The sequence below is a fragment of the Arvicola amphibius genome, chromosome 12, assembly GCF_903992535.2.
Source record: "Arvicola amphibius chromosome 12, mArvAmp1.2, whole genome shotgun sequence".
NCBI classification, from domain to species: domain Eukaryota; kingdom Metazoa; phylum Chordata; class Mammalia; order Rodentia; family Cricetidae; genus Arvicola; species Arvicola amphibius.
Window position 1 is genome coordinate 13279693 of NC_052058.2, and position 18210 is coordinate 13297902.

The 18210-nt window shown below is 40.9% G+C and overlaps 1 protein-coding gene across 1 annotated transcript in view; it reads right to left on the bottom strand.

Moving 5' to 3' along the window:
* Positions 1–18210, bottom strand: part of Dnah14 (dynein axonemal heavy chain 14) — a 215082-nt gene that overhangs the window by 140416 nt on the left and 56456 nt on the right. The window contains 3 exon segments of the mRNA XM_042054001.1: positions 128–359; positions 4660–4913; positions 16342–16429. Coding sequence (XP_041909935.1) covers positions 128–359; positions 4660–4913; positions 16342–16429 — 574 coding nt within the window.

The following is an 18210-nucleotide window of genomic DNA, read 5'->3' on the forward strand; positions in this document are numbered from 1 at the left end:
TGATGGAGTTTATCATGCCATGAATGTGTTGGTAAATACAGCGAACAGTTTAACAGTGGGAATAGTGTAAACTTAAGATACAATTGAAGTTTGTATGACAAACATTCTGGATACAGTAGCTACTTACTCTCGCGAGGTCTTTAACAGTCTCAGTTTTCCCTACACCTGCTGGGCCAGCATTGCAGCCTCCCAGGTTGAAGTACAGTGCTGTGGTGAGAGTCAGCCAGCATCGCTCTGTGAGGGGCGTGATGACCAGCCTTGGTGCACAGCCCAAGTACTCATAGCCATAAGCAAAATTGGTGTTTCCTTGAGATACGTAACACAACTTTTGCTTCTCATCCCATTTATAGCGCAGATGCCTGAAAGCAATACTCAAATTATTTGAGCAAAAAAAAAATGTTTGCATATAGAAACATAATCATTATAAAACAATTTTAATAGACCCATAACCCCTCATATTAAGATGCAATAATTAAAAATCTCCCCAAAAGCGAGCCCAGGGCCAGAAAGATTCAGAGCAGAATTCTACCAGACTTTCAAAGAGGAACTAATGCCAACACTCAAGCTACTCCATAAAATAGAAACTGAAGGAATGTTTCCAAATTCTTTTTATGAAGCCACTATTGCCTTGATATCAAAACCATACATAGATTAGATAATAAAGAAAATTATAGGCCAATTCCCCTTATCAACACAGATGCAAAAATTCTCAATAAAATATGTGCAAACTAAATTGAAAACATCAAAAAGTTTTTCCGCTGTGATCAACTTAGCTTCATTCTAGAGACACAGGGCAGTGCAACATGCCCAAATCAATAAACAGAGTCCACCAAATAACAGGTAAAAAGAAGCACAGGGGTGGGGTGGTAGAGAATGCCTTTAATATTAGCACTTGAAAGGCAGAGGCAGGCGAGTATCTGAGCTCCAGGACATTCAGGGCTACATAGAGAAACCAACAAGACAAAACAGAACAAAACAAAAGCAAACACGCAGATAAAAAGGCAAAAACCACACAATCATCTCATTAGATGCAAAGATTCTTCGTAGGGATCCAAAACGCCTTCATGATAAAAGTCCTAGAGAGACTAGGAATACAAAGAAAATACTTAAATATAAGAAGGTCAGTTTATATCAAGTCTATAGCCACTATCTTCCTAAAGGGAGAAAACTCAAAGGATTTCCACTAAAATCAGGAACAAGACAAGGTTGTCCACACTCTCCATACACCTGAAGTCTTAGCTAGAGCAATAAGACAACTGAAGTAGATCAAAGGGACACAAATGGGACAGGAAGAAGTAAAAAAAATTCTTATTTGTAGATGATATGATTGTATCCATAAGAGACCATAAAGACTCCACCCGGAAATGTCTACAGCCGATAAATACTTTCAGCAAAGTAGCAGGATACAACAATAACACACAAAACCCAGTAGTCTTCCTATATATAAATAGTCTGAGAAGGAAATCAGGGAAACAGCACCTTTTACAATAGCCTCAAAAATATTCTTGGGATAGCTCTAACCAAGTGTGAAAGATTTGTATAAGAAAAACTTTAAGACATTGAAAAAAGAAAATGAAGACTATATCAGAAGTTGGAAAGATCTCCCATGATCATGGAACAGCAGGATTAATATTGTAAAAACCAAAAGCAATTCTCAAATACTCCTCAAATTATTCTTCAAAACAGAAACAGAAGAACCATTTCCAAATGCTTTTTTTTTTGAAGCTACTATTACCCTGATTCTGTGTGTTCGTGTTATATACTGCTACTTTGCTCAAAGTGTTTGATCAGCTGTAGAGGTTTCCTGGTGGCATCTTTAATTTAGGGCCTTTTATAGATAAAGTCATAAAAGAAATATATTCACTGCAATCATTATAAAAATTCCAACATAATCCTTCACAGAAATAGAAAACAAATGAACAAACAAACAACAAGACAAACTTTAATTTTTCATCTGGAAATTCAAAATCCTAGGACAGCTAAAGCAATCCTGCCCACTGAAAGAACTTCTATCATCTTCTGTGATCTCAAGTCATATTTCAGAGCTACAGTAATAAAAACAGGGTGATATTGGCTTCAAAACAGACACATTGACCAATGGGATAGAATCGAAGACACAGAGTGAGTCTAAACACCTACACACATTTGATTTTTGACCAAGAAGCCAACATTACACACTAGAGAAAAGATAGCATTTTCAACAAACGGTGCTGGTCAAACTGAACGGCTACATGTAGAACTAAAATAGATCCATATCTGTCACTCTGCACACGACTCAATTCCAATGGATCAAGGCCATTACCCTCAGTCTGAAGAATCAACAGGAAGACATTCCCTTGAGCTCATTGGCATGGGAGGGACTTTCTGAACAGGACACTGACAGCACAGGCACTAAAGCCAACAGTTGCTAAATGAGGCCTCACGAAGCTAATGGCTTCTGTATAGTGAAGGACACCAGTATTTGAGCAAAGTGGCAGCCTACAGAATGGGGGAAATTATCAATTATACATCTGACAGAGTTAATATCTAGAATAGGCAAAGAACTAAAACAAGACTGAACGTAAAAAAAATTAAAAAAATGGGATATAGAACTAAACAGCAAGTTCTCAAAAGATGATACGCTAATGACTGAGAAATGCTTTTAAAAATGTTCAAAATCCCTAATCATCAAGGAAATACAAACAAAAGCTACTTTGAGATTTCATCTTACCCCTGTCAGAATGAACGAGATTAATAAAACAAATGACAGCATATGCTGGGGAGGCTGTGGGAAACGGGAAAACTTATTTACTGCTAGTGGGAGTGCAAACTGGTTTGGCCAAAATAGAAGTCAGCGTGGATTTTCCTCAAAAAGCTGAAAATTCATTTACTACAAGATCCAGCTGCACCACACTTGGCATTTCCCCAAAGGACTCAACATCTTACTACGGAGATATTTGCTCATCCATGTCCTCCTGATCAAAGAAGTTTCTTTTCTTTTTTCTTTTTCTTTTCTTTCTTTTCTTTTTTTTTTTTTTTTGAGACAGAGTTTCTCTGTAGCTTTGGAGCCTGTCCTGGAACTAGTTCTTGTAGACCAGGTTGTCTACAAGAGCTCACAGAGATCCACCTGCCTCTGCATCCCGAGTGCTGGGATTAAAGGCATGAGCCACTATCTCCCAGCTGAAAAGTTTCTTATTTGGGTAGATGGTAATTAACACAGAGACTCACAACCACACAATGTATATATAGAGAGTAAGTGACTTTGGAGCACTCTGCCCTACATTCAATGTCTTTCTCAACCTCTCACTTCAATGCTTGGAACGTAGGTAGAAGAGGAGGTGCACAGATTGCAGGGACCAGGGTGGTGGGTGACTCCCAGGAAACTGTCTTCCAGACACAACATGGTTTATGCACCTATGAACACAGAGACTGAGACAGCATGCACAGACACAAAGTTCCACCCCTAAGCAAGAACCTTTTTGTGATTGGCACCTCTAAGAAAGGAAAAATCAGTTTTCTCCAATGGAATGATCCTGGGTATATCAGCTGCATTCCAGGGCACAGGAGTTAGTGGCTAACACAAAACAAAAACCATAATTTTGTGAACCTTTTGTTGTGTTAATTTTTTGCATTATTGTTTTTTGTTTGTTTCTTTGTTTTTATTTTTGCTCTTTTGACACACACAGACACACACACACACACACACACAGAGAGAGAGAGAGAGAGAGAGAGAGAGAGAGAGAGAACATAAGTGGGTAGAGACATGGGGAGGATCTGGGGGAAGACAAATAATATGATGAAAATATATTGTATAAAAATAATAAAGCAAGCAAACAAATCAAAGTATTAAAATAAGTGGAAAAATAAAATAAAATAAAATTAGATTTTAGAAACCACGAGGTACAAATTTATAATAATATAGTAATCTTTACACATTTTTAATAGTTTAGAGCTGTTTTGCTTTGAACACAATGGGAAGCGATGAAATCCAGAATCCCTCAGCTCCCTTTGAGAGCCCTTCTCCTGTCACACGTGTAAGTTATACTATGACGCAGCTGTTTGCGCGTCATCATTCACCTCTAAATGCCTTCTGGACAGCAGAGCAGATGGTGAAGAAATTAACCAAGTCAATTTTCGAAATAAAATTTAAGATAAAAGCCATTTAAAACTAGTTGTATGCTAACACCTTGTAAATTCTTAGATGAGAGAACACATAACTGTCAGTAAAACCAGAAGACTTCCTCCCTTAATGGATGAGACCTGTGCTTAGCCTCGCCTCAGTAGAAGCAGCAGCTCTCTATGCCCGCAAGCAGCAAGAAAAGTGGCTCATGGCAAGCTGTCTAGAAACAGCCTTCTGTTTCTTTTACCTCATTTGCCCCACACTGGTAGCACAGGAGGAAAAGAGGGACCAGGGACACCTCTCATCACTACTGTTGAAACCTGTCCCTAGGCTTAGTGACAACAGACAAAACACACATACCATACGGAAGAACATCAGCTTGGGAAGATGAGGCACAGTGAGGGGAGGAGAGAGGACCAAGGAAGCTGGGGGAGGACCACAAGGCTTAGGGAGCGATTCATCCTTCAAGTGCAAACTGAGACAGAGATGTGTGCAGCAGAGAACCTAACGGTCTATATGGGAGAAGTTGTAGTACGCGGTTACAGTTTTTAGCTACTTACCTTGTCCAGTCAAAGTCCTCTGCACTAAAGATGTTCTTATCTAGCAGGTCCGTCACGATGTCTCGGCAGTAGACAGATATGGTCAGCATTGCTGCTAGCATGACTTTTGTGCGAAAGTTGCTAGTATTCAGGGTGACCAGGGTGCCCAAGTCTTTCATTTGACTCAGCACATGGGCATGGGCTGCTTCTAGCTTTTCTCTTGGATTAGAACTCGTAAAACCTTTCATACAGTAACTATTAAACATGATCTGGCTCTGAAAAATAAAGGGAGGGAAACACATGTTAATAGAAGCACACAATCTTGTTTTTAATTAAAATGTTTTCATGAGTTGAATGTTAAAGATCTATAGAGGTGATTTGTTGTAAAGGAAAGCATACATAGGTTTGAAAGCTGAATTTTGATTGATGCTTATGACTTATTTATATTTTCTAAATCTTATGTTTTTAAAAATTTGTTGTATTTTTGATCACTTCATATATGTACATAGTCAATTATATACACTCCACCTCCCAGTAGCCTCTCTCTCTAGTCCGTTCCAGTTGAAGCCTCTTCTTCCTCCAAAGCCCCATCCTCCTTTCGTGCTTGCGTGCCTGTGAATCCTGCTGGATTTAATTAGAGCTGCTTGCAGGGAGAAAGGGTGGAGGGTTCAGGCCTAAGCGGGTCATCTATTTTACCCCCTCCACGGCTCGGGCACATCAAGGAAGGAGGTGTGCGGGCAATGCAAGAGCCACAGGCTGGGGAGGTGTGCTGTAACAAAAAAGCCTTCTGTACATGACAGGGCCCTTACGCTCATGACTCACTGTATCACTGCATGGGATCCCCATGACATTGGGCTTATAAACATTACATTGTGGAAGAGGGAAGGGCTCACACGGCCCCATCCCTCCCTGAGGGACTCCTGATAGCCAATGGTGACTGCAAGGAAGGGCGTCACTTTCTTCAGCAGTATATGTAATTTGTTGTCCATGTTCCAGGAAATAAATTTTACATTAATACATGATCATTAGACAATAATCTGAGCACATTAACAATGGTGGAAGATCCCAAGATTAAATTAGTGCTGTCTTCTCCACTAAACTCTAAAGTTATGCTCCTAGCACAGAGTGTGGATATTTGCAGTTTAAAAAAATTATGTAACTTCTATTATCTGACTCAACTGTCACATATGTTCTCCCCAGACATAGAAGAACCGTGCGAAGAAGCGGGGTTAAGAGCAGGCAGACTGTGGAGAGTAGCACCAATACTAAAAACCCAGAGACAGATGCTGGGCTTCAGCCTGAAGATCAGAAAAGCAGAGCAGCCAGTCACTGGCTCTTCCCTCCCTCAGGTCAAAAGTGGGTGATCCTGCCGCCACAAATCCTCAGATTAAGACTGAGCCTGAGACCAGTCTCCTCTCGTTTTAATTCCTCTCTAGTGGTGGGATTAAAGGCGTACATTACCACCACCCGGTCTCTAGAGCTAACTAGCGTGGCTGCTGAGATTAAAGGGTGTGCCACCACTGCCTGGCATGCATGGCTGACTAGTGTGGCTGCTTTGCACTGATCTTCGGGCAAGCTTTATGTACTAAAACACAGATAATCTACCACTATAGTGGAGGTTAAAGGAAGACAAACCATCAGCAAAGCTCCTGAATGTAGGAAACCAGGTCGATTGTGACTTCAGCCTCTCGTCTAGACAGCGTCTTTTGGAAGAGGCCATGTTTGGATAAGGGGTATCATGAACTCTCTTGAGTTATGCTAAATTTAAACTGCTTAAAAACACAGAAATGGAACTATACAGATATGTGAAATGGGAAGAATTAGCATAAAGGAAATATATATTGTGATATTTTTCCAGAGAAAGATTAAGAGGGTAGATGATAGACACCTAGTGTACTAATTGGCATTTCTCTTTTTTTGTTTTTTTTTATTGATTTTATTGAGTTATACATTTTTCTCTGCTCCTCCCGCTTCCTCTCCCCTCCCCTTCTACCCTCTGCCCTGGTCCTCATGCTCCCAATTTACTCAGGAGGTCTTGTCTTTTTCTACTTCCCATGTAGATTAGATCCATGTATGTCTCTCTTAGGGTCCTCATTGTTGTCTAGGTTCTCTAGGATTGTGATTTGTAGGCTGGTTTTCTTTGCTTTATGTCTAAAAACCACTTACAAGTAAGTACATAAGATAATTGTCTTTCTGGGTCTGGGTTACCTCACTCAGTGTGATGTTTTCTAGATGCATCCATTTGCCTGCAGATCTCAAGATGTCATTGTTTTTTTTTCCTCCTTTGGATTACTCCATTGTGTAAATGTACCGCATTTTCCTTATCCATTCTTCAGTCAAGGGGCATCTGGGTTGTTTCCAGGTTCTGGCTATGACAAACAATGCTGCTATGAACAGAGTTGAGCACATGTCTGTTGGGGGCTGTGGACCCCCAGACCCTGAATTTCTTGTAAACAGCTTGTTATGCTTGCAGCTGCTTGGAGCAAAACAACTTGTTTTCCTGTGCTTGCAGCTGCTCTGAGCATGGGACTCTCAGAAGTTCCTAATGGCAGGGGAGTGGTTTCTGGTGGGTTTGGCTGGGGCATGGCAATCAGTTAAGGATCCTTATATAAGCTGCCCTTGAACACAATAAAAGGGGCATTCTTGTTTCAAGAATGATCCGTGTCCCCATGTCTCTGTGTGTATGTGTTTAAATCTCCAGCCCCTTTCCTGGCTCGCATATGCTAGACATGTCCTTGTGGTACAATTGAGCATCCTTAGGGTATATACCCAAAAGTGGTATTGCTGGGTCTTGAGGAAGGTTGTTTCCTAATTTTCTAAGAAATCACCATATTGAAATCCAAAGCGACTTTCCATATGCATTCCCACCAGCAATGCAGGAGTGTTCCCTATACCTCACAACCCCTCCAGCGTAAGTTGTCATCAGTGGTTTTGATCTTGGCCTTTCAGCCATTTCAGATTCCTCTGTTGAGAGTTCTCTGTTTAGGTCTGTACTCCATTTTTTTATTGTTATATTTAGTTGTTCTTTTGATGATCAATTTCTTGAGTTCTTTGTATATTTTGGAGATCATTACTGTGTCTGATGTGGGGTTGGTGAAGATCTTTTTTTCCATTTTGTAGGCTGTTGTTTTGTCTTGTTGACCGTGTCCTTTGCTTTACAAAAGCTTCTCAGTTTCAGGAGGTCCCATTTATTGTTTCTCTTTGTGTTTGTGCTACTGGGGTTATATTTAGGAAGTGGTCTCCTGTGCCAATGCGTTCAACTGTACTTCCCAATTTCTCTTCTATGAGGTTCAGTGTGGCTGGCTTTATGTTGAGTCTTTGATCCATTTGGACTTGAGTTTTGTGCCTGGTGATAGATATGGATCTATTTTCATTCTTCTACATTTTGAAATCCAGTTATGCCAGCACCATTTGGTAAATATGCTTCCCTTTTTCCATTTTATATTTTTTGCTTCTTTGTCAAAGCCAGATGTGTGGATTGATATCTAGGTCTTCGATTCTGTTCCATTGGTTTTTATGCCAATACCAGGTTGTTTTCAGTACTGTAACTCTGTAATAAAGTTTGAAGTCAGGGATTATGATGCCTCCAGAAGTTCCTTTATTGTACAGGATTGTTTTGGCTATCCTGGGTTTTTTGCTTTTCCATATGAAGCTGAGTATTGTTCTTTCAAGGTCTGTAAAGAATTTTACTGGGATTTTGATGGGCATTGCATTGAATCTGTAGACTGCTTTTGGTAAGATTGCTATTTTTACTATGTTAATTCTATTTACCCAAGAGCATGGGAGATCTTTCCATTTTCTGGTGTCTTCTTCAATTTCTTTCTTCAAAGACTTAAAGTTATTGTCATACAGGCTTTCCAGTTGTTTGGTTAGAGTTACTCCAAGATACTATTTGTGGCTATTGTGAAAAGTGATGTTTCTCTGATTTCCTTCTCAGCCCATTTATCATCTGTGTACAGAAGGGCTACTAATTTTTTTGAGTTAATCTTGTATCACATTAATCAAAGTGTTTGTGAGTTGTAGAAGTTCCTTGGTAGAATTTTTGGGGTCCCTATGTAAACTATCATATCATCAGCAAATAGTGAGAGTTTGACTTCTTCTTTTCCAATTTGTATCCCTTGATCTCCTTTTTGTTGTCTTATTGCTCTAGCTAGAACCTCAAGTACTATATTGAATAGATATAGTGAGAGTGGACAACTTTGCCTTGTTCCTGATTTCAGTGGGATTGCTTTGAATTTCTCTCCATTTAGTTTGATGTTGGCTGTTGACTTGCTGTATATTGCCTTTATTATGTTTAGGTATGTTCTTTGTATCCCTTCTCTCTCCAAGACCTTTATCATGAAGGGATGTTGCATTTTGTTGAAAGCCTTTTCAGCATCATGTGGTTTTTATTTTACAGTTTGTTTATATGGTGGATTATGTTGACAGATTTTCATATGTTGAACCATCCCTGCATCTCTGGAATGAAGCCGACCTGATCATGGTGGATGATGTTTCTGATGGTTCTTGGATTCGATTTGCCAGAAATTATTGAGTATTTTTGCATCAATGTTCATTCGTCTGTAATTCTCTTTCTTATTAATGTCTTTGTGTGGCTTGGGGATCAGGGTAATTGTAGCCTCATAAAAAAGAGTTGGCAATGTTCTTTCTGTTTCTATTGTTGGAACATTTGAGGAGTATTGGTATTAGTTCTTTGAAAATCTTGCAGAATCTGAGCTGAAACCATCTGGCTTCTTTTGGTTGGGAGACTTTTGATGACTTTTTCTATTTCTTTAGCAGTTTATAGGTCTATTTAATTTGTTTATCTGGTCTTGATTTAATTTGGTATTATCCAGAAATTGGTCCATTTCTTTAAGTTCTTCCAATTTTCTGGAGTAACAGGTTTTGAGATATGACCTGATGATTCTCTGGATTTCCTCCATGTCTGTTATGTCCCCCTTTTCATTTCTGATTTTGTTAGTTTGGATATTCTCTCTCTGCCTTTTGGTTAGTTTGGATAAAGCTTTGTCTATTTTGTTGATTTTCTCAAAGAACCAACTCTTCGTCTTATTGATTCTCTGTATTATTTCCTTTGTTTCTATACTGTTGATTTTAGCTCTCAATTTGACTATTTCCTGCCGTCTAGTTCTCCTGGGTGAATTTGCTTCTTTTTGTTCTGAAGTTTTGAAATGTTCTGTTAATTCACTGTTGTGGGGTTTTTCCAGCTTCTTTATGTAGGCATTTAGTTCTATGAACTTTCCTCTTAACACTGCTTTCATTGTATTCATTAATGCTGGGCATGTTGTGTGATCATTTTCATTGAATTTTAGGAAGTCTTTAATTTCTCTCTTTATTTCTTCCTTGACCCACTGATGCTTCAGGTGAGCATTGTTTAATTTCCATGTGTTTATGGGTTTTCTGGAATTAGTGTTGTTGTTGACTTCTAGTTTTAAACCATGGTGATCTGATAAGATACTTGGGGTTATTCCATATTTTTGTATCTGTTGAGGTTTGTTTTGTTACTTAGTATGTGGTCAATTTTTGAGAAGGTTCCATGAGGTGCTGAGTAGAAGGTATATTCTTTTATGTTTGGATGGAATGTTCTATAGATGTCTGTAAAGTCCATTTGATTCATAACTGTTATTTTCCTTATTTCTCTGTTAATTTTCTGACAGACCTGTCCAGTGGTGAAAGTGGAATGTTGAAGTCTCCCACCATTAGTGTGTGGGGTTTAATGTATGATGTATGCTTTAGAAGTATTTTTTTTTACATATGAGGGTGCCCTTGTATTTGAGGCTTTTAGACATTCAGTATTGAGATTTTCTCTTGAGGGATTTTTTTCCTGTGACTAGTAAGAAATGTTCTTCTTTGTCTCTTTTGATCGATTTTAGTCTGAAGTCTATTTTGTTAGATATTAGGATAGCTACACCAGTTTGTTTCTTAGGTCCATTTGATTAGAAAAAAATTTCCCCAACCCTTTACTCTGAGGCGATATCTGTCTTCAAGGTTGAGGTGTATTTCTTGTATGCAGCAGAAGGATGGATTCAGTTTTCATATCTAATCTGTATGCCTATGTCTTTTTATAGGTGTGTTGAGTCCATTTATATTAAGGGATATTAATGACCAGTGATTGGTATCTCCTGTTAATTTAGTTTTCATTGTTGATATTATTTTGTGTGTTTTCCCCTTCTTTGGGATTTGCTGCTGTGAGATCATCTATTGTCTGTGTTTTTGTGGATGTAGCCAACTTCCTTGAGTTGGAGTTTTCCTTCTAGTACTCTGTGTAGGGCTGGGCTTGTGGCTAGGTATTGGTGAAATCTGGTGCTGTCATGGAATATCTTTTTTCTTCCGTCTATAGTGATTGAAAGTTGCTGGGTGTAGTAGTCTGAGCTGGCATCCGTGTTCTTTTAATGTCTGCATAACACTTGCCCAGGACCTTCTGGCTTTTGTTTCCATTGAGAATTCAGGTGTAATTTTGCCTTTATATGTTACTTGGCCTTTTTCCTTTGCAGGTCTTACTATTCTTCCTTTATTCTGTATGTTTAGTGTTTTGATTATTATGTGGCAAGGGAACTTTTTTTGATTCAGTCTATTCGGTGTTCTGTAAGGCATATATTCCTTTATGTTGGGAAAGTTTTCTTCTATGATTTTGTTAAATATATTTTCTGTGTTTTTGAGTTGAACTTCTCCTTTTATACCTATTATTCTTAGATTTGGTCTTTTCATGGTGTCCCATTTTTTTTCTGGATATTTTGTGTTATTCTTTTGTTAGATTTAATGTTTTCTTTGACTGATGAGCCTATTTCCTCTATTGTATCTTCAGCGCTTGAGATTCTCTCTTCTATCTCTTGTATTCTGCTGTTTTTGTTTGCATTTGTGGTTCCTGATCATTTTCTCATGATTTCTGTTTCTATAATTTCCTTGGCTTGTGCTTTCATTATTGTCTCTTTCAGTTTTCAAGTCTTGAATAGTTTCTTTCATATGTTTGATTGCTTTTTCTTGGTTTTCTTTAAGGGATTTGTTGATGTCTTCCAGTTTTTTGTTCATATTTTCCATACCATTCTTTTAATTTCCTCTTTAAGGGCCTCAAACATTGTCCTAATGTTATTTTTTACATAATTTTTTCCCTGCTTCATCTATATTTGGTTGTTAAAGTCTTGCTGTTGTATGGTTACTAGTTTTTACTGGTTTTGTGTTGCCCTTTGTGGTTTTGCCTGTGTTCTTATCTTGTCTACCCATTGTTTCCTCTGATTGGTGTAGTTGGGGTTGTCTGTGACTCTGGTGATCAATCATCCAGGTACCAGTAGATCCAAGGCTCAGATGGTTGCTCCTTATGGTGCAGTCAGGGCCATGGTTCTAGCCACACCATTGGTCACTCTGTGTTCCCAGAGGTTGCTAGGCACTCCAGGCATTTTCTCTGCAGTACCAGGGGCTGTTCAGGCCTGCTCCTACAAAGACAGCTTGCTTGGGGCTCCTTCCACTGAGGTTGCTGCCTTGGGCCTGCTCTGGCAGATGTCCCTGCTCAGGCCCACTCCCTAGGTGGCTCAGGATTTATGCCCCAGATAGGCAGAGGTCCCTGGCCCCAGCCATTCCCTGGGAGGTCCCAGAGTGTCTGGACCCACAGAGGTCTCTGGTTCCTGCCCACTCCCTTGGTTGTCCCAGCCTCCCGCCCCACCCACAGAGGTCTCTGGTTTTGCCCTACTCCCTCAGTGGCTGCTCCCTTGTATCTCCTCCTGTGGAGCTCACTGTCTCAGGCCTGCTCCTGCCTACGTCGCTGGTTCAGTCTTGTTTTCCTAAATGTTTCTGGCCTGGGTCTGTTCATGTGGAGGCCCCTGGCTTGGGATTGGTCCTGCAAAGGTCTCTGGCTCTGGTCCACTCCCTTGGAGATCCCAGATGGGTGCGCCTGGACCGGCAGAGGTCCTGGCTCAGGCCTAGCCCTTCAGAGGCCCCAGACTCATGACCTGCAGAGGCTCTGGCCCAGGCCCTCTCTCTCAGGGCCTCCCCAACCTGCTCCTGTGGAGTGCACTGCCCCAGTCCTGCTCTGGTCCAGGTCACAGGCCCAGATCTGCTCCCACAAATGCCCCCAGTCTGGGTCGGCTCCCATGGAGGTCTCTGGCTCAGGCCAACTCACTAGGAGGTCTCAGACCCACTCCCAGCATTCCTTTTTACATGCAACAAAAACTATTAAAAATAGGGGACACAGGGGGAACTGAGGTTGGCATATAAAACAAATAAAAAATTTAAAATAACAAATGATTTCTTTAATTTTGTGAGTTTATGATATAATTGCATCATTTCCCTCCAAACTCCCCTTATGCCCTTGATAGCTCTATTTCAAAGAACAGCCTTTTTTAAAAATTAGTCATTGTTATATATATATACATTCCTAAATACACAAATAAAACTGCTCAATCTGCATACTATTGCTTGTATGTTTTCAGGGCTGACCATTTGACATTGGACAATCAATTGTTGTGCTCTTCCCTGGGGAGATGATTTAGAAACTAACTCATAATCACCAGATCAATGAGTGGCTAGAGTCTGAGGCTTGGGAAGCAGGCAGGACAAACAACTACACAGTCAAGATTTCCACTGTGCACATCTTGAGATGATTCATGAATTACAGCCTCCAGTGAGAGCATCCATTGTGAGGGAATACTGTGGATCGTATTTAAAAACATTTTCCACTTAAATGTGTAGGTTGGAGCATGATCCAGGGGCAGAGTTGTGCGAGGAGGATTCTGAGTGCTGTGAGAATACGCAAGAAAATAAGGCAAGAGTCTTGTGACTCAGTTTCTTCAAAATGCAGGCTTGTTCTTGGACTGTTTCTTTGTGCTCCTCCCAGGTGTAGTGGAGAGGAGGGAATTTACCTCACATCACTTGTTATCGCTTGATGCTGTTACTCAGTTAAACATTTAAACTAGTCTTCATTTTCTCTATGGGAAAATATGGTTTTTTTCCATGCATGGCCTGCCCGTGTGGTTGTAGTCAGCTTGAACACCTAAGAACTTTACTGCTGTGACCCTTCCTAACCCTTAGAGTAGAGACTGTCTGGGGCTCTAAATAAATTTGGTCATTGCATGAAACTTTAGTCTGCCTCGTTTATCCGCTTCTTTCTCCAAGGTCCCACCACCTGTAATGGGTGACACACTTATTTGTAGAGAAATTACTAATTGCTATATTATGGACAAATCTATATAGAGAATCTCTTCATGGCCAATATATAGTGCTATCTCATACATTCTCTCAAAAATATCTTTTAATGTTTATTTAGAGACAACTCTGTGGAGAGTTCAACAGTGTAAATTCAAGAGAGCTGTAAATTACGCCCCAGGTGGTAGATGGAGTTGGGAAAGCTGTGTACTGCTATCGTGAAGCACGCAGGCCACCAGGAACCCAGGAAGAGCTTCCTTAAGGCAAATTGCAGGATTTGAATTTGCCAAACTACAGAAATGTCCAGAATCACCTGTAATTTTGTCACTTTCATAGAAACAGCTGATACCAGCCTTTCAGCCTAAGACCTGGAGAGCAAAATGTCTGTTTACAGCCCTAGGTGACCTTAGTGAAGATTTGAAAATTGTGGCAGGTCAGGCAAAGTGAAAAAATGGGGACTTTTAAAAATAAGAGCTGAAGTCAAGTACGCTTTCTGTGATCCTTAACAGTTACTATGGCAAAGGTTTTCTACCTTCCTCTTTCCACATAAACCAGTATCCAAGACCCTGCTGACTGACAAGTGATTGTCAGTTTCAGATTGTATTAGTGGCATTCTCATTGTTGTTACAAGATATTTGATTATTAATAAAAAAAAGCATAGTGAGTAAGCGGAGTGGGGAGAATGGAGAGAAATACGCACAGAAAGTGGAGGGTAGGGGCATGGAGTGAGAGAGGACTTGATTGAGAAGGTAGGAGAGAGGAGGCTTTGGGGATGGTGGAGGACAAAGGTCAACTGGGTGCTTCTTTTGCCTGTCTGAGCTAGCAGGTTTTCACCCCAGCATCTGGCTCCCAAGTCTCTATTAGTAAAATTGAACGATTGAGCATTTGTTAAAAAGTCCCTGACAAGCAGCAACCTACTAAGAAAGGGCTTATGCTGGCTCGTGGTTTGCGGGTGCAGTCTGCCATGTCAGGAAAAGGCATGGTGTGGGAGGGGAAAAAGTTCTCAGCTGGTGCCGTGAGAAACACGAGGCTGCTCTGCTCTCATACAGACAAAGAATATAGCACCCACCGAGACTATAAAACTTCAAGGTCTGCCTTACACTCCAGTCCCTAGTGACCAGCTTCCTCTAGGCAGGCACCTAGCACCTCTAGGTGAATCAAGTAGTGTGGGGGCACATTTCACATGCAAACCGTGACCCAGATCTTTAAAGGCCTAACAAATGAGGAGCATCCTCTTTTCTTATGACCATTCAATTTTTCTAGTGTAAGATCAAAGAAACAAACTAAAAGTCATTTCTTAACTTCATGGCTACTCTCCTACCTCCTGCTCTGCCCCACCCCACTCTGGTCCAGTACTTGCCACGGGCTTGTCTTTCTTTGATTCCTTAAATGTTATTCCCCCCGGGGCTCCTCTATCTTCTCTTATTTCATACAGTTTGCTGAGGGAGGCTTCAAACATTTCTTAGGACAACTGAAAATTTTGGTTTTCTTAGTATCACACATCTCTGATTTTTTTCTTTTCCTCTTTTAAAAAATTTGTTTATGTGTATATGTATGTGCCTGCCTATACGTATGTGTGCCACATGTATGCAGGGGTCACGGGGGTTATAAGAAGTGTCTCATCCCCTGGAACTGCAGTTACAGAAGGTTGTGAGCTACAGTTTGGGTGCTGGGAGCTGTACCTGGGTTCTCTGCAAGGAAATCAGTGTCTTAACTGCTGAACAATCCCTGCAGCCTTTTTCTCTTTTAACCCCAAGAAAACGCTAGCAACTCTAACAAATATGCAGAGTAATGGCTACACAGTTGTTCATGTCCTAACCCCCAGAACCTGTGAAGCTGGATGTGACTAAGAACCTTGAGATGGAGCGCCCCCTCTGGGTTTCCTGTGTCACGTGCATCCTTACAACGAGAGATTTCTTCCTGTCTCTGCACAGGAGACAGGACTATAGAAGGATGTCTAGAGATGAGCGGAGATGCAACACGACCAGCTCTGAAGATGTAGAAAGGCAGAAACTGAGGTGTGCTGGTGACCTTCTCTCTAGGAGCTGGTGACCTTCTCTCTAGGATGCCCCCCAATCTAAGAGCCTCCACGCACACCTGCTGACAGCTCGCCCTCAGCAGGGAGCCCCGCACTGTTCTTCTAACCCATAGGTCTCCAAACTAACAAATTTAGTAGTTTCAAGCCACTAAGTTTGGAGTAACTTTTAATGGTAACAATAGAAGTGTATATAGTACAATATAAATATATACTTTTAGGAAAATAATTTATTGGTTATTTCCATTTTATATTATAAACTGAAGATTTTTAAACTCTAAGAAAGTGAAGGACTTATAGAATGAATACCTGTTCATTCATTATAGGATGAATTTATTAACCACCAATAATTCTACTGTGTTTATGATATTATTTATGTATTTATAAATACACTCATCTTATTTTTAAAATACATTTCAAAATAACCAGGATGTATTACTACCCTTAAAATAACTCATTTTTCATACTTTTACTTTCTTAGCACTGCAGCCACCGGCTAATTCCCCTCTTCACGGTCCAAGGCGGCCTTGACTCACCACAGTGATGACCACTTGTCCTGGATGTGACAGTACCCACTCCGAAAAAGGCTTGTCATTCTGGTCTTCAATGCCTTGAATTAAAAATCTATAAGCCAAAAAAATACATTTATATTATCCACACATGCTCGATGGTGATGCCGCCGAATGATGAAGCATCCATACTGCTGACATTTTCATCTGAACACGTGTTCACAAGTAATGTACAGGATTTACACTTCCCTTTCCTTGTCAGGGTCTGGGTGGGTAGAAATATATAGTGACTTAAGAGAAGACATATATTAGCTTTGAATTATAATGTTATAAAGCATACAAAGCTAAAAAGGCTATGTTTAAAAACAATTTTTACGGGGGCAGTGTATCTTTCTGTTTGCTCCACGTCTCCTATCACCCAGGACAGAAACAGAGAGAGGCAGGGGGAAGACAACACATTCCCAGATGTGGCAGATGCCACTGATCAGTTGTGTTCTGGAAACCTTGTGCTGGTTCTCCAAATGTTAGTAAATATGAATAAAGTAGCTCTTCCAGAAAGAGAGAAGAACATGCAGTTGGGTGGGATGGCGGTGGGGGGAGAGCTGGGAGGAGCTGGGAGGGGAAAGAATGTGATTAAAATATGTTAGGTGGAAAAGGTTTTTAATAAATTAAAAATGTAACACAACTGTTCTAGTCAAATTAGTTTAGAAGTTTATCCTCTGGGATTCTTTCTCCTCTGTATGTAGATGACAATAACAGAATAAAATACAAAGAGAATATTGAAGACACTAAGCAAAGGCTGTCACTAGGCAATGCTACCCTAGTATGCCCAGGCCCGTTCTGTCTCCAGCCCTGCTCTCACCTCCTGGTCTAAACTGACTCAACAGTAAGGGAGTAAAAGTGCAACAGAAACACACACTAGTGAGCCCGATGGCTTTTGAAAGCAGGCTGGAGATGACTTGAGTTCAAGTCCTGGCTGATGTTTGATGCCCTGGAACACGTGTGTGCACCCTCACACACACACACACGCACACGCACACACACACACACGCACACACACCACACACGCACACACACCACACACATGCACAAACATACACACCCTCCCCCGCACACCTGAACAGAGCAGTCTTCACGGTGTCTACGAGCAGGCATTCAGACTAGTATCTGCACGAGCAGTCTTCACGGTGTCTACGAGCAGGCATTCAGACTAGTATCTGCACGAGCAGTCTTCACGGTGTCTACGAGCAGGCATTCAGACTAGTATCTGCACGAGCAGTCTTCACGGTGTCTACGAGCAGGCATTCAGACTAGTATCTGCACGAGCAGTCTTCACGGTGTCTACGAGCAGGCATTCAGACTAGTATCTGCACGAGCAGTCTTCACGGTGTCTACGAGCAGGCATTCAGACTAGTATCTGCACGAGCAGTCTTCACGGTGTCTACGAGCAGGCATTCAGACTAGTATCTGCACGAGCAGTCTTCACGGTGTCTACAAGCAGGCATTCAGACTAGTATCTGCACGAGCAGTCTTCACGGTGTCTACGAGCAGGCATTCAGACTAGTATCTGCACGAGCAGTCTTCACGGTGTCTACGAGCAGGCACTCAGACTAGTATCTGCACTTCAAAAACACTGAGTTTTTCATCACTCATACACCATGCTCTATTAAAATTCACTTCATGTGTTTCTCTGAGTATTTCGGTTATACTGGTAGCTTGCCAAGTTTTATACACACACTCCAACACACATACATACCACACCAGCACACTGAACACACACACAACATCCACACAACACCCATCCACACACATACACAGAGAACACACCCACACAGCACCCACACAACACATACATTGTCGGAGACCAGCCTCTCGACAAAAATACCTGTTGACAGC